At 42.5% G+C, this 17,393-nt stretch overlaps 1 protein-coding gene across 3 annotated transcripts in view; it reads right to left on the reverse strand.

Moving 5' to 3' along the window:
* The window catches only part of RFC5 (replication factor C subunit 5), a 95,307-nt gene that overhangs the window by 53,933 nt on the left and 23,981 nt on the right, over positions 1 to 17,393 (reverse strand). Inside the window, exons 2-5 of one of the 3 annotated variants that reach the window (XM_069754606.1) lie at positions 12,558 to 12,622; positions 6,959 to 7,095; positions 3,637 to 3,716; positions 1,980 to 2,053 (exon numbers count right to left, since the gene is read on the reverse strand). In XM_069754606.1, the coding sequence (XP_069610707.1) occupies positions 1,980 to 2,053; positions 3,637 to 3,716; positions 6,959 to 7,095; positions 12,558 to 12,622 (356 nt within the window). Of the gene's footprint in view, positions 1 to 1,979; positions 2,054 to 3,636; positions 3,717 to 6,958; positions 7,096 to 12,557; positions 12,639 to 17,393 lie in introns of all 3 variants that reach the window. The other 2 variants (XM_069754613.1, XM_069754621.1) reach the window with 2 other exon arrangements.

The raw sequence follows: 17,393 nt of genomic DNA on the forward strand, positions 1-17,393 counted from the left end.
CTTTTCTTTGGTTTTGTTTGCACTACCACTTTATCTATATAGTGCCTATGATTGCCAAATTGACTTCCGGGGAATCCAGACATGCTAATGGATGTATTTATAACCAGCTGGGGGCTAGACTAAAGGGTCTCTCAGTATTAACTTATTACCGATTGACAATGGTAAACATGATATGTTGATTATATTAGCCAGGGTCTCCATGTCTCATTTCTGTAAAGTTGTTCATATGTACTGTGGTTGTATCCACCTCTCTACCTGTTTGTATTTAACCTGAATAAAGTTTTTCTATATCTTTATATAATATTTGGCCCTTTTGATCATCCTTTTTCGGTTGTGTTATACATGGTATTGAAGCCTGATTCGGACTCAACACCATTACTGTTTTGATTAAGAGGTTCTTGAGAGCAGAGTATTCTTTATGAAAGTAAATTGCAAAGAATAACCTTGTGGGCATCCTGTGCACTAAAAAAGGTATAGGGCTCCGGCATGGAGGGATTGGGAGAGATCTACCGTGCCTGACGACCAGATGTAAGCACATTTAGGAAGACATTGTGATCAAGGACCTGTCTGACAGTTGGCTGCTCGAAGCCAAACAATCTCAACAAGAAAATAAATATGCATACTTAACTGGCAGCTGAAGTCCAGCCGAAAACGGTCAACATGCAGGTTTGGTTTTCACATGGCTTGTGGTCTGTGCAATTTTACTGTTTCACCCACAAAACTTGTGGCAAATGTTAATGGCAGTAAAAATATATGGCAGTGTTTTTATCATTTGCTGCATAAATATTCTGAAAAATGTTACATATCAAAAGATATCGTAAACTGTGATAACTGAGCTACATTTACACTTCAGTAAAAGATGGATGAGCAGTTTGAGGCATGGAGTTGTCACCTCATCTTTCCTTGCATCCATCCTTCTGGGTGCTTCCACACTTGGACATTCAGCAGTGGGGCACGACCTATAATTTTGGTGTAATATGCACTATATAAAAACGATAGATGTCCAATACTTCAAAGCTGTAGTGTCACATGTCGTACTTGTGGTAATAATGAGAGTCCCTGTAAAGGTACCATATATACTAGAGTATAAGCCAACCAGAGTATAAGCCGAGGCACCTAATTTTGCCATGGAAAATTGGGTAAGCTTATTGACTCGAGTATAAGCGGGGTATGCATTGTCCCCCTTATCACTGTCCTGCTATGCGTGGCTCCCCCGTTCTGTCCTGCTATGTGTGGCTTCCCCTGCTGTATTCATGGCTCCCCAGGTCCCGCATTGGCTCACTTCCACCCCCCGTCCTACTCACCCTCCTTGTGCCGTCGCTGCATCTCCATTGTCCCGGAGCAGCAGCTCTTCCTGTGCTCAGCGGTCACATGGTACCGCTCATAAAGGTAATGAATATGCGCTCCACACTTATGGGAGTGGAGACGCGTGCATATTCATTACCTTAATAAGCGGTACCACGTGATCGCTGAGCACAGAAAGAGCTGCCGCTGCCGGGACGGAGATTACAGTGTGAGGAGGGAGAGTATAATGTCTTCTGTTAACCCCTTTCTGTCATTGGACATACTATTCCGTCCATGTGGGGTGGGCCCTAATTTCCCAATTTTTGTTCAGCAAAAAAAAAAAAAAAAAGTGCTGAAAATCTCGGCTTATACACGAGTATATACAGTAAATAGTTTTTCAGAGAATCCACGTGGCCCAATATGTCAACTCTATCCTTTTCCAAAATCAGTAATGCCAATGCAACTTTAAAACCTATAAAAAACAATGACAAGATCTCCTTTCAAAACCCAAGTTTCATTACTCATACCCAGCAAGCAGCAGTGGAAATAAGCACGACAGACAATTTGTCTGCATAAATTCAGCTACTGCAGCATAGAGACATGGCAGATTGTTATGTCTATCTAGGATTTTCAGAAGACCTGGTAATTTTGTACCGCTTCCAGGCATATGACAGATGAGTAGTGTGCCACTTTACCTCGCCTCAAAGCATTCTGTGCATCTTGAGTCATTGCATCTGCTTCATCCAAGATCACAAGTTTAAAACCTTTTCTGCAACAAAAATAGGCAGGTGTCACACCGAAATAACACATATGGCTTAAATTGTGCACTAGAGTAACAAAATACAGAAAAACATCCAGGCACTTCAGAGGCAAAAATGTCAACTAAAGGGACAGTGTAAGGTCCAATAGACAAGCAAACTTGGCAAGCATAAAACACCCAGCACCAGGACCTCTACACAGACTGCAGGTTTGTTGCATTTTTTTCTGAGCAGATTTGTCACAAAACCTTAAGGGTTTCCTGATGCCAACAAAGTGAATGAGAATCCTGAAGTCTCATGCACGTTCCTTATTTGTGAATTGCAGATTACGTGCAGATATAAACATAGAGGATGTCAATTGTTTCGGTGTTTTTGCAGCAGAGTTCACTCATACTAATGAGTGGAGAAAAATCTGTCCCCCCCAAAAAAATGCATAAAAAATGCACATAGCGAAGAGATTTCTGCACCAAGTGTGTATATACCCATAGGATTTGGTTCTGCTTGCCAGTACAGTTCAAGCAGTTCACTGTGCACACGTAGAATGGTCCACTGCGGATTTTTCCGCAGCTTATTTGATAAATCCGTAGGGCAAAAGCACTGCTTTTTTCCTGCGGATTTTCTGTGGTTTTTGTGCGGATTCCACTGCGGTTTTACACCTGCGGTTTTCTATTATGGAGCAGGTGTAAAACCGCTGCGGATTCCGCACAAAGAATTGACATGCTGCGGAATGTAAACCACTGCGTTTCCGCACGTTTTTTTCCGCAGCATGTGCACAGCGGATTGCGTTTCCCATAGGTTTACATTGTACTGTAAATGCATGGGAAACTGCTGCGGACTCGCAGCTGAGGAAACGCAGCGGATCCCCAGCAAAATCCGCAGCGTGTGGACATAGCCTCAGTGTTCAAGCAGTGCCAAATACTAACAGGGTATATAATGGTATATTGACCCACTGAGAGAAGCCAGTCTGCATCTGAATGCAAGTTGCATATTTGCAATAATGTGACAACTCCTCAAACCAGCTAGAAGAGCAGAATCCTAACAGTGTGTACACTATACAATAGTGGAATTCGGCAAAATGCTGTGCTAGTTGAAAATGTCCCCAGGGCTGGCAAAGCTTTTTAACAACTAAACATGGTGCTAATCACAAAAGTGGCAGCTTATCCTCTGCGGTTAGATCATGAATGCACTACAGAAATATTGCCATACTAAATACATTACATACAGGCTGTGATTTTTTTTATAGGTTGACCTCATGTAGTTTTATTTTCATGTAAAGCACATCAAAATGTACCACCAGTCTTATGGCCATGTAAAGTATGAACAAATTTAGCTGATCACTATGCAGGTAAGCCATTCTAGCTCTCAGGGGGCTGCTTTTTTGTTGCCCACTCTATTAGAGTTGGCACTCCTAGCAGATTTCACCAACAGTCAAATCACAGCAAGTGCTTGGCCTGCGTGAATAAAGAGTTAAAAAATACAGAGGTGGAAAAGGAGTTGTCCATTTACTAGGGACATCTGTAAAAGTATACAAAAAAATAAGGAAAAAAAAAACATCAACAACTCCACAGATATAACAAACTGAAAATCCACTTACTTAAATATTGTTCTTGTGCTGGCAAAACTCAATATTGGGCCTCTGACAATATCTATACCACGATCATCAGATGCATTCAGCTAGTAAAAAGAAAAAAACATTTGCAAAGTTAAACGTTTAGACAAAGTACACAGTGAAACTTTCAGAACAAAACTAAAGGTACCGTCACATTAAGCGACACTGCAGCGATATAGACAACGATGCAGATCGCTGCAGCGTTGCTGCTAAGGTCGCTAGAAGACGTCAAAAACTGTAACAGCAGAACGATGCAGGAGCGATCCAGTGACGCACTTATCGTTCTCGCTGGTTGTTCGCTCCATGGAAAAACATTGCTGGCATCGTTGCTTTTGCTGTCAAACATGATGAACCACGCCGACCTGACGACCAAATAAAGTGCCGGACTTTCAGCGACGACCAGCGATGTCACAGCGGGATCCTGATCGCTGCTGCGTGTCAAACACAACGAGATCTCTATCCAAGATGCTGCAACGTCACGGATCGTTGTCGTTCTCGTTGGTAAGTTGCTTAATGTGACGGTACCTTAAGAAGAGGATATTTAGCAATATCGATGCATCACACAGAGCCCAGCATCTTCACGACCAGTGTAGGAAAAGACATGTTCTGTGACCCTAAACAACTTATTTGAAAAGTTTAGAAAATCCATGTTGATCACCAATTATAACACTTCTACATAATATTGTGTATTCGGACAAATGGATCTTCATAATTTACCATAGTTATATTAGCTTTTCTTTATCTACATTCTTATAATATCAAACTTTTCCTTTAATTCCTCTGCATAATGGTACAATGCCTCACCATCAGTAATACACAGCAGGACACATTTTGGCTGTATAGAATGTTATAGTTGGAAGGGACCTCATGAGTCACGTTCAACCCTCTGCTCAATGCAGGATTCACTAAACTATCTCAGATGCCAGTATAGCCTCTGATGGAGGACTTCCATTGAAGGAGAACTCAACATCTCTCATGGTAGCCTGTTCATCACCCTGTCAAAGTTTTTCTAATATCTAATTTGTGTCTACTCCCTTTCAAATTCATTCCATTCTCTCATGTTTCCATGTGCAAATTAGAATAACGGATGATCCCTCTACCAGTGTTCCCCATCTCCGGTGCTCAAGAGCCACCAATGTCATGTTTTCAGGATTTCCTTAGTATTGCACAGGTGATTGAATGCTTGCCTGTCCAGGTGATGCAATTATCACCTGTGCAATAATAAGGAAATCCTGAAAACATCACCTGTTGGTGGCTCTTGAGGACCGGAGTTGGGGAACACTGCTCTACACGGACATCCCTTCAGATTTTTGTAGATAGCCATTGAGTCTCCTCTTAGCCTTCTAAGCATTCCTAGATCCTTTATCCGTTCCTCGTAGGACATACTTTGCAGTCTGCTCACCATCCTGGTTGCTCTCCTCTGAACTTGCTCCAGTTTTTTATGTCTTTTTTTAAAATGTGGTGTCCATAACTGGACACTAAATGCCAGATGAGACCTGATCAAGGAGTAGAGGATGATAATTACATCACGTGATCTAGACTCTCTGCTCTCTTAATACATCATAGAACAGCGTTTGCATTTTTTGCTGCTTCATCACACTGTTGACTCATGTGCAGTCTGTGATCTATGACTATACCCAAGTCTTTTTCACACGTGCGGTTGCTTAGTTCTATTCCTCACATTCTGTAGATACATTTTTTTTGTTTTTCTTGCCCAGATGTAGAATCTTGCATTTCTCCCTGTTAAATATTCTATTAATCACTGCTCACTGTTCAAGCTTATCTAGATCCTTCAGAATCCTTTCTCTGTCTTCTATAGTGTTAGCTATCCCACCTTGCTTTGCATTATCAGAATATTTGATTAATTTACCTTAAATTCCCTTGTCTAGATCACTTATTAAAAAAAAAAATGTTGAATAACACAGCGGTCAGGATAAAGCCTTGTGGTACTCCACTTCAAACACTCTTCCAACTGGACGCGCAACCATTTATCACCACTCTGAGTATGATCACTGAGCCAGATATGAATCCACCTAACCGTAGCCTTGTCAATTCCATACTTAGCATTTTTTCAATACGGATAGTATGATACTTTATCAAATGCTTTGCTGAAGTTGAGATACACTATATCTACTGCATTTCCCTGATCTACCCAGTCAGTGATTCCATCGTACAAGGAAATAAGAATAGTCTGGCATGACTTGTCTGCTACAAACTCATGCTGCCTTTGGTTAATTACGGTATTCTTATGCAAGTAATTACATATATGCTGTTTAATAATTTGTTCAGAGCTTTCCTGTTACAGAAGTAAGGCTCACTGGCCAGCAATTTCCTGGCTCCATCTTGTTTCCTTTTTTGAAGATGGGGACATTTGCCCTTTTCCAATATTCTGCCACTTGTCCTGTTCTCCAGGATTTTTCAAAGATTCTGGCTAATGGTTCTGCAATTTCCTCTGCTAAGTCTTTCAGTACCCTAGGATGTAATTCATCTGGACCCGGAGATTTGAATTAATTTAAATTAGACAAGTGTTCTCTCATCATCTCTGTTTATAGATAGTGTGGATTTTTTATATTCTTTCAATACTGTGACGATCAACTGATGTTACATTTGCATTCTTAGAAAAAATACAGATGCAAAATAGGAATGTAAAAGTTCGGCCTTCTCGACATCATTTTTGACCATTTCACCCTTATCATCCTGTAAAAATCTTATAGCATCTTTGACTTTTGTTTTGCTTTTGACAAACCTCCAAAATCCTTTTTTATTGCTTTTGGTCTCCCTTGCAAGCCTCTGGCTTTAGCTCTAACGATTGCCCTTCACTCCCTGCAAACAGCATTATATTCTTTTTTCAGATATGCCTCCCAATTTCCATTTAAAATACATTTCTTTTTTCCTTTTTAACAATTGTTTTTGTGTTTAGCTTTCATTCATACTGGTCTCTTTAAATGCTTCCAATTTTTCCTTCTTTTCTGGATTGTTAACGATTGTGCAGTGATCCTTTCATTTAGCAAAATTGCCCATCCTTCTTGGAAATTTCCGTCCTTTCGAACATCCAGCCATCGGACCTTTCCTATCCTCTTTCTGAGTCCATTAAAATCTGCCTTTCTGAAGTCTAACCTGCAAGTCAGTCCTTGCTTTTCTTCCTCTTCCTGTAATCCAAAATTTGACAACAGTATGATTGCTGTCTCCTAAATTCGCAGCCACCTTTACTTCCTCAACCATTTCCTCCCTGTTGGTAAAGGAACAGGGAAAGGGGCAGCAAGACTGTATTCCTGATTCTCTCAAGAGTTCAATGAAATAGTCTTACCTCTAATACCATCGAGTTGAACTCTTTATCTTTATAAAGCTGCTTTGCACAAGCCAGTATTGTGGAAGTTTTGCCAGTTCCAGGGGGTCCATAGAATAAAAGGTGAGGCAGCTTGTCTTCACTTATAAACCTTTGAACTATAAAAAACAAACTCAGCAAGTGTTGCTTATCAAGTACAGCAAGCACAGAAACTCACTGAAAAAGGACATAGAATTTCAAAAATATCACAGAAAGATAGGTAGCTGCATTAATCAACACAAGGTCACAATGCTAATACACTATAGCAGGGGGTCACAAAAACGCAGCCCTGGAGCCGCATGTGGCCCCTGAAGCTGTTATCTGCGATCCTTGTGGCAAAGAGAAACATTTAAGACAGCAGAGTGCAGTCAAAACGAGGAGCGCCCTGGCACCCCTTAATGACATCAAGCTGAAGCACAGCATGTCAGAGTGGAGGCAACTCTTTCTCGAGTTGCTGGATTGCTGCTGGTAGGTGACTATGGCGAGGATGATTTTTTTTTTTAGCCCCCTTCCTGACGTCTGACGTACAAAGGTGACCTACTGCAAACTACCTTATTCTGTAGGGCGCGATTAAGGTACTGGTTCACAATCAGAGATGGCACCAACATCAGTGGGTGTCCTTGGAAGCACATCCAGCTAAAGTGTATTGCAGTGCACAAACTTGCCAGCAACACCTGTTGTTGGCCAAAGGCCAGCAGCTGAGGTTGACTTACACGTGACTGGGCGCATGGCAGTGACATCATCTCCGCGTCGCTTGGATGCTGAAGACAGCTGCCACTTTCAGAAGACAATATGGCGCGGGAGAGGTAGGAAGGCTAGTGAGGTTTTTTCTATGCATTGAACAGAGGTGCCGGCAAGATGAGGTGGAGGAGTGCGCATGCATGGAAGGGGGAAGAGAGCAGCTGCAAAAGAAAAACAAAAATTATGTATTTTTTAGTTTTAAAAATTACAAAAAGGAAAAATGAACCAATGCAAGAGTTTGGGCACCCTTGGAGATTTGTGGGCTCAGATAACTGTGAGCAAGGTTTCAGACCGTAATTAGTTTGTTAGGGTAATGGCTTATCTACCATCATCGTTAGGAAAGGCCAAGTGACGCAAATTTCCCAGCTTTATAAAAACCCAGCCTCTTCTAATCTTGTGCCAAAACACAGCAGCTATGAGTCCTTTTAAGCAGCCATCTAGCAGTCTGAAAATGAAAATGGTGGAGGCCCACAAAGCAGGAGAAAGCTATAAGAAAGTAGCAAAGCGTTTTCAAGCTGCCCTTTCCTTAGTTTGAAATGTTATCAAAATATTGTCTTGTTTTTCCCACTGAGGGCAATCTTGTGGTTATGATACCTTTTAATGGCTAACAAAAATAAAATAAATGATGTTACAAAGCAAGCTTTTGATACTTCTTATAGGTCTCTTCCTCAGGCATGAACAAAGTTTCTGAAGAAAAATACATGCACAAAAAAAACAGGCATGGCAAAAATAATTGGACATGTAAAAAAAACCTGAATTTTAGAAGTTCTTGTTCAGACTCAGTCCAGATTAAGAGGTCATCCGTGTAATATGCAAATAGACCAAAGATTTAAGACTTGCTACAGAATATGAGGAATCTGCTCAAGAGACAGTGAGAACACCATGCCACTGATCTTACTTGGATATTGGGACTATAAACCTTTGACACTGTTGAGGAGAGCCATAAGATCAAATACTTAATTAACCCCAAGAAATAAGAGGTTGAGAGAAGCGACCCATAACGTGTATTGTTTAACCTTACAAGCTTTCTTAGATTAAAAGTAAGACACTAAAGATGGCTGCCATTTCCTGTATCAAGAGAGCCATGTGGCTGCCTGGCTGGTATCCAAGATGACGCCCACCCTGATGACCTCATGGATCCACCCACAGTGACGCCCACCTTGATGACCTCATGGACCAACCCACCCTGATGACCTCATGGATCCACCCATGGACTTGCTCATTGCCCAACCCACTAACCAATGGAATGCATCCGATCACTCCCATTTTAGAGCTAACCGAGCCCCCTTACAGGGGATATATAAATCTGTGTCTTGCCTGAATAAAGTCTCTTTTTCCCTTGCAGCTGGGCCATAGATTGATCATGGAGAGTTTACATATGACTGTGTGTTGTTATATGTTTATTTCTTTGGTGCGCACCTGATCAATATCCATTAGGCCAGGAGTAGGCAACTTAAGTGAAGTGAACATTTTATTAAATTGTTCAACCTAACAACACCACTCATCTATTCCAATTAAAGATTCATTCTCTGTGCTCAGTTTTTTTTTATTTTATTGTCCATTTATTATACCATGCCTCTGCTTTTTTGCACACAGTACCAAACCCTTTTTTCTTTTAACTAAATGTTATTAAGAAAAGACAGTTAACAGGAACAGTTGAGGTCAAGATAAGTTCTGGAAGACCAAGCAAATTTTCAGTGAAAGCTGCTGGTAGGATTGCTAGAGAGGCAAACTAGAATCCTCGCTTGACTGCAAAAGACCTTCGGAAAGATTTAGCAGACTCTGAAGTTGTGATAAAATTGTTCTACTGTTCAGAGACGCCTACACAAACATGGCCTTCATGGAAGAGTCATCAGAAAAAAACCTCTCCTGTGTCCTCAGCATATAATTCAGCATCAGAAGTATACAAAAGAACATCTAAACAATCCTGATGCATTTTGGAAACAAGCCATGTGGAGCAATAAGGTTTCAACAGAATTCTTTGGCCAAAACGATGAAATGTATGCGTGGAGAAAAAAAAGGCACAGGATTTATGAAAAGAATATCACGCCAACCATTAAGCATGGGGGTGGATTAATCATGCATTGTGGTTGTGTTGTGGCAAATGGCACGGGGAGCATTTCATGGGTAGAGGGAAGAATGGATTCAATTAAATTTCAACAAATATTTGATGCACTCATAACACTATCTGTAAAATAGCTGAAGTTGAAAAGAGAACGGCTTCTACAAATTGATAATTATCCTAAACACATGTCAAAATCCACAACAAAGTATCTCAAAAGGCGCAAGCTGAATGTTTTACAACTGCCCTCACAGTCCCGTGATCTGAACATCACTGAAAATCTGTGGCTAGACCTGCAAGACGACCCAGGAATCTAACAGAACTGAAAGAATTTCCAACGAATAATGGATGAAAATCCCTCAAGCAAGAATTCAAAGGCTCTTGTCTGGCTACAAAATACAATTTAAAGCTGTGCTAATTTCAAAAGTGGGTGCTATGTACGAACCATGTAGGATGCCCAAACGTTTGCATCAGCACATTTTCCTTTTTGTGATGTTTAAATTGTAAAAGATGAATATATATATTTCATGTTTAAATTTAGGTCTAAATAAATAAGAGTAATTTTGACAAGGGGTGCCCAAACTTGTGCCTGCGTGCACATTATACACACATATATATATAAGTGCACCCCACACGACAGGCATACCAAATTCCCCCAACCAACACTAAAAGGCCCAGCCGCACATTACAAAAGATTTGAAAAAAATGGGTATCAAAAAAAAGATGTAACAAATGCATGAGGTATTGGTCAATATTTTGGCCAAAATATCCAAGTTCACAACCCAGGTAAATGGTCCTCGTTGTGCAAGTCACTATACTACAATTCCTCTGTTACTCCAATTTCAGTAAACTTAAGGCTGTCTTAACCTGGACCCTAAGTGATTACAACTTTTAAAGGGAAAATGTCACCCCGTTTTTTCAGATTGAGATAAAAATACTGTTAAATAGGGCCTGCGCTGTGCGTTACAATAGTGTATGTAGTGTACCCTGATTCCCCACCTATGCTGCGAAATACATTAACAAAGTCGCCGTTTTCGCCTGTCAATCAGGCTGGTCAGGTCAGGTGGGCATGGTGACATTGCTGTCTCTTCCCCAGCTTTCCGTTGGTGGCATAGTGGTGTGCGCATGTCCAAGTGCCGAATCCACTGCACGCAGGTGAAGAAAAAGCACGCGATCTGCGCTATTACCCTTGTCATCGGTGGTGGCGGCTATCTCCCTGAGGCCGCGCATGCGCAGATGGAGTGCTCTGCTGCACGGGGCTTCAGGAAAATGGCCGCGGGATGCCGCGTGTGCGCAGATGGAGATCGCGGCGGCCATTTTCCCAAAGCTGAGTTTATTTTTATTTTTTAACCTGTGACATACGTGGCTAGGCAATATACTACGTAGCTGGGCAATATACTACGTGGCTCTGTGCTGTATACTACGTCACTGGGCAATATACTACGTAAATGGGCAATATACTACGTGGCTGGGCAATATACTACGTGGCTGGGCAATATACTCTGTGCTGTATACTACGTGGCTGGGCAATATACTATGTGGGCTGTGCAATATACTACGTCGCAGGGCAATATACCGTATATACTCGAGTATAAGCCGACCCCCCTAATTTTGCCACAAAAAACTGGGAAAACTTATTGACTCTAGTATAAGCCTAGGGTGGAAATGCAGCAGCTACCGGTGAATTTCAATAATAAAAATAGATCATTATTTCCCCATAGCTGTGCCATATAGTGCTCTGCGCCGTTCATTATTGCCCTATAGCTGTGCCCCATATAGTGCTCTGCACCGTTCATATTGCCCCATAGAAAGCTCTGCCCCATATAGTGCTCTTGCACCGTTCATATTGCCCCATAGAAAGCTCTGCCCCTTATAGTGCTCTTGCACCGTTCATATTGCCCCATAGAAAAGCTCTGCCATTGTCGCTGCTGCTGCTGCAGTAAAAAAAAAAAAAAAAAAAACACATCCTCACCTCTCTTGCTTGCAGCTCCCGACGTCTCGTTCCGGCATCTCCGCTCTGACTGATCAGGCAGAGGGCGCCGCGCACACTATATGCGTCATCGCGCCCTCTGACCTGATCAGTCAGAGCGCAGAGACGCCGGGAAGATGGAGCGGCGCCCGGCGGCTGGAACGCGGACAGGTGAATATTACATACTTACCTGGTCCTGGCGTCCGGCTCCTTCCCCCGGACAGCTGGTCTTCGGGTGCCGCAGATTCTTCCTCTATCAGCGGTCACCGTTACCGCTGATTAGAGAAATGAATAGGCGGCTCCACCCCTATGGGAGGTGGAGCCGCTTATTCATTTCTCTAATGAGCGGTCCCACGTGACCGCTGATAGAGGAAGAACTGCAGCACCGAAGACCGTGGGACGGCAGGGGGAGCGCCAGGATCGCTGGGACTAGGTAAGTATGCCTCAGCGCCCTCTCCCCCTCACCCGCCGACCCCACCGCCGACCGTGACTCGAGTATAAGCCAAGAGGGGCACTTTCAGCCCAAAAATTTGGGCTGAAAATCTCGGCTTATACTCGAGTATATACGGTACTACATGGCTGAGCAATATACTCCGAAGACAGATTTTCTCCCCGGTGATTTTCCTTAGGCGTCTTCCCAATCGTTTTTTCCACTGGAAAAACGAAGGCAGTATTCAAATCTGTGGAATCAATCTGCAGCTATATGAACGGCAATGCAGATTTTCCATTAAAAACAAAATGTATTATGTATGGAGGAAAATTTGAGAGAAATACTGTTAACATAACTTGATCTAATACATACAACTTACTTGTGCTGAGGATATCTTGATGGGAGATCAAATCATCAAGTGTGTGGGGTCGATACTTTTCCACCCTGTGAGAATATGATACTGTATATGGTCAATCCACTGGCATTTATAAAATAGGAAACCATTACATTATCTAATATGCTTGTATAGAAAATTATTCCAGGATGGTATAGCCTATGGATCAAGAATTGTAAGTAATCCATGGGACAACTGAACAGGACTATGCACAGCACTAAAACTATAACCTCTGGCACTACCATTGTGTGTATCTACATCTAGACCAGGGGTGGACAATGCAACCAGTAATGTGTAACTGGAGCATGGAAAAGTAACTCCTTAATTTGTTATTTTCATGCAGCACAATCCATTGGACAGAAAAATATTTTTTTCTAAAACCTTTTTAACCCTTCACCCCCCCACGGCTGTTTGCACCTTCATGACCAGGCCAAAATTTTACCACGGTCACTTGATGAGGTGATAACTCTGGAATGCTTCAATGGAACCCACTGGTTCCCACTGGTTTGGAGATTGTTTTTTTTTCAGGACATACTGTACTTTGTGATAGTGTTAACATTTCTTTGATATGACTTGGGTTTATTTTGTGGAAAAAAAAATGAAATTTGGAAAGCTTAATTTTTGTGCCCTTAAATCAGAGTTATATCACACAAAACGGTTAAATAACTTTTCCCACATGTTGACTTTACATCAGCACAATTTTTGAACTATATTTTTTTTTGTTGGGAAGTTATAACGGTTAGAAGTTGACTAGCGACTTATGATTTTTTTCAGCAATATTTCCAAAACCATTTTTTTTAGGGACCACATCACATTTGAAGTTTACACAGTAAAATATCGATATTTGCAGATGATACAAAACTATGTAAAGCAGTTAATACAAGAGAAGATAGTATTCTGCTACAGATGGATCTGGATAAGTTGGAAACTTGGGCTGAAAGGTGGCAGATGAGGTTTAACAATGATAAATGTAAGGTTATACACATGGGAAGAGGGAATCAATATCACCATTACACACTGAACGGGAAACCACTGGGTAAATCTGACAGGGAGAAGGACTTGGGGATCCTAGTTAATGATAAACTTACCTGGAGCAGCCAGTGCCAGGCAGCAGCTGCCAAGGCAAACAGGATCATGGGGTGCATTAAAAGAGGTCTGGATACACATGATGAGAGCATTATACTGCCTCTGTACAAATCCCTAGTTAGACCGCACATGGAGTACTGTGTCCAGTTTTGGGCACCGGTGCTCAGGAAGGATATAATGGAACTAGAGAGAGTACAAAGGAGGGCAACAAAATTAATAAAGGGGATGGGAGAACTACAATACCCAGATAGATTAGCGAAATTAGGATTATTTAGTCTAGAAAAAAGACGACTGAGGGGCGATCTAATAACCATGTATAAGTATATAAGGGGACAATACAAATATCTCGCTGAGGATCTGTTTATACCAAGGAAGGTGACGGGCACAAGGGGGCATTCTTTGCGTCTGGAGGAGAGAAGGTTTTTCCACCAACATAGAAGAGGATTCTTTACTGTTAGGGCAGTGAGAATCTGGAATTGCTTGCCTGAGGAGGTGGTGATGGCGAACTCAGTCGAGGGGTTCAAGAGAGGCCTGGATGTCTTCCTGGAGCAGAACAATATTGTATCATACAATTATTAGGTTCTGTAGAAGGACGTAGAACTGGGGATTTATTATGATGGAATATAGGCTGAACTGGATGGACAAATGTCTTTTTTCGGCCTTACTAACTATGTTACTATGTAAGTGACTGAGGGGCCTGTATAACCGAAAATAACCAAAAGTGACACCATTCTAAAAACTGCACCTTTCAAGGTGCTCAAAAAACACAGGCGCTTCACAAGAATTTTTAGAAAGTAGAAAGAAGAAATGAACATTTACCGTATTTTTCGGATTATAACACGCACTTTTTTTTCCCAAAATGTGGGGAGAAAACTGGGGGGCAAATGCACTGCAGGGTGCAGCCAGCCCATAAAGCAAGATGTTAGCAACACAGGTGCAAAATGCCAGATCAACAGCCACTCTCCACATACCCACTCCTGGAGGGGGTGACTGCCCAGTATACAATTGCACAATAAAGGCCCACATAGGGCGTTGTTCACACAATGGTACTGCATAGTGTCTGGTTCACAGCCTATTAGTCACCCCTCTACTTTTCGATTAGGCGGGCTGGCCAGTACACTCTCAATGCATCCCAGTGCGAACATCCCTCACTTGCAACACTTACCTGCCCAGATCTTAGAACAAATGCACTGCTGTTGAAAATTGAATTTTTGTAGACCTTGAGTCTCTAGTGGCTTTGCTATTTAGTTTAGTGTACGACTCGTAAGCGTGGAGACCCTTGGCGTGGGTTACGAACTTGCGTATTTTGTCCCAAATATCAAGCAATACCTCACTATTTTTGAATATTTTTTGCACTATATTTTTCGGGGTGCAGCCAAGCCCAAACATGTTCGGTCTTGCATGAGGGGTGTTCACACTGGGATGCACTGAGAGTGTACTGGCCAGCTCGCCTTATCGAAAAGTAGGGGCGTGACTAATAGGCTGTGAACCAGACACTATGCAGTACCATTGTGTGAACAACGCCCTAGGTGGGCCTTTATTGTGCAACTGTATACTGGGCAGTCACCCCCTCCAGGAGTGGGTATGTGGAGAGTGGCTGTTGATCTGGTATTTTGCACCTGTGTTGCTAACATCTTGCTTTATGGGCTGGCTGCACCCTGCAGTGCATTTGTTCTAAGATCTGGGCAGGTAAGTGTTTCTGCCTTTTTTTCTACTGTTGAAAAAAGAAAATGGGGGTGCATCTTATAATGCATATATACCTTACCGGTACCATTGCTGCAGGCTGGTATGAGGCGGTGATGCTGCAGGGTCTCTGCCAACATTTTGTGAAAGACCAAAGCCCCTGCAGTGCCATGGATTACTGTGCGGTGGACTCCGGGAAAATGGCCACCGGAGGGGCGGCACATGCGCAGATGGGAGAGAAGAGATTTTGAGATCACATCTCCTGAGATCTTGGTGCCGAGATCTCCATCTGCACCACCCCCCATTTTCCCTGAGTCCACTGCACAGGAATCCATGGCACTGTGGGGGCTTTGGCATTTCACAAAATGTCGGCAGAGCCCCTGCAGCAGCACCATCGGACACCCCCACAGCGGCATGCTACACATTTTAACACCCCATCATCCCAGTCAGTGGCCTGCAGCATCACCCCACTCCTGCCTCCTCCAGCAGCGACCCTAGGACCCCACTTCACCGCAGCCACCACTCCCAGTAAGCAATAAGACACGTGGATTATAAGAAGCACCACCATTTTATTTAAAAAAAGAAAAAAAGTTCCTATTTTTCTCCTCAAAAATTGGAATGCATCTTACAATCCGAAAAATACGGTAACTTTTTTGCACAAAAAAATTATACTTTAGACTCAATTTTTTATTGACCGCAATATTTATTGTGCAATTTCTCCTGAGCCTCATAAGTGGGGGAAAACCACTGTTTGGGCTCACGGCATGGCAGGGAAGGAGCAGGGAATAATTAGCAAAAATGCCTTGTTGCATTGGGAGAGTTCCAGATGTACCTAAACAGTGGAAACCACCCCCTCACCCCCAAGTGACCCCATTTTGGAAACTAAACCCCTCAGAGAACTGATATAGATGTGTGGTGAGCACCTTGAATCCCCAGGAGCTTCACAGAAGTTTATAAGGCTAGGTGCACACGTTGCGGATTCTCCGCGGCTCCGCAGCGTTTTTTGAGGTGCAGAAACTCTGCAGATCCGCAATTGATTTACAGTACAATATAAATCAATGAGAAAAAAAAAATGCGGTGCACACTTTGCGGAAAATCCGCTGCGGAAAGGCTGCGGTTTAAAAGAAGTAGCATGTCACTTTTTTGTGAACCTGCAGTGTTTTTGTACCCATTCTATTATAGAAAACCGCAGGGGTAAAAAAACGGAGCAAATCCGCAGGAAAACCGCAGCAAAAACGCACAAAAAACGCTGCGGAACCGCACAAAAGACGCGACAAATCCGCAGGTGCGTTTTCTGCCAGGAGAGGCAGAATCCGCACCAGAAATTCTTAAGCCTAATCCGCAACATGTGCACATTGCCTTAGGCTACTTTCACACATCAGGTTTTTGCTGTCAGGCACAAATCAGGCAAATCTTGAAAAAAAAAAAATAACGGATCTTTTTTTCCCCTCACAGATCCGGTTTTTTTCTCATAGAGTTGCGCCTGATGGCCACATGGTTCATCCGTTTTTTGCGGGATCCATCAAAAATGATTTTGCCGGCGGACGGAGAAAACATACAGAGGAACATTTTTTCTGTCCGGCGAAAAAACGCACAGCGACGGTTCCAGCGATAAACGGATGGAAAGTGTGGTGAAATGAGTGGATTCGGCTACCGATTCCAGTATTTTTACACTGAACATCGTAGCTTCGTTTTCCACTCTGGAGTCTCTCTCTCTCTTCCACCAGAACAGGAAGTCCAAACTCTATGCCCGATAAACAAAAACCGATCCAGGACATCAGTTTTTCACAATTTGCACCGGATCAGTTTTTTTTTTTAATTTTCCAGATTCAGCTTCAAGGCAAGAACCTAATGTGTGAAAGTAGCCTAACAGAGCTGTGAAAATAAAAAAATAAATTTTTTTCCCCTGCAAATTTTTTTTTTTTTAATTTTCACTAGGATAGCAGGAGAAATGAACCCCAAAATTTGTTGTGCAGTTTCTACCGAGTACGCAGATACCTCATACCGCAAGACTCAGGAGGGACAGAAGCGCTATTGGCAAATAGCACTCCG

This window comes from Ranitomeya imitator, chromosome 1 (genome assembly GCF_032444005.1).
Source record: "Ranitomeya imitator isolate aRanImi1 chromosome 1, aRanImi1.pri, whole genome shotgun sequence".
Classification (NCBI taxonomy): Eukaryota; Metazoa; Chordata; class Amphibia; order Anura; family Dendrobatidae; genus Ranitomeya; species Ranitomeya imitator.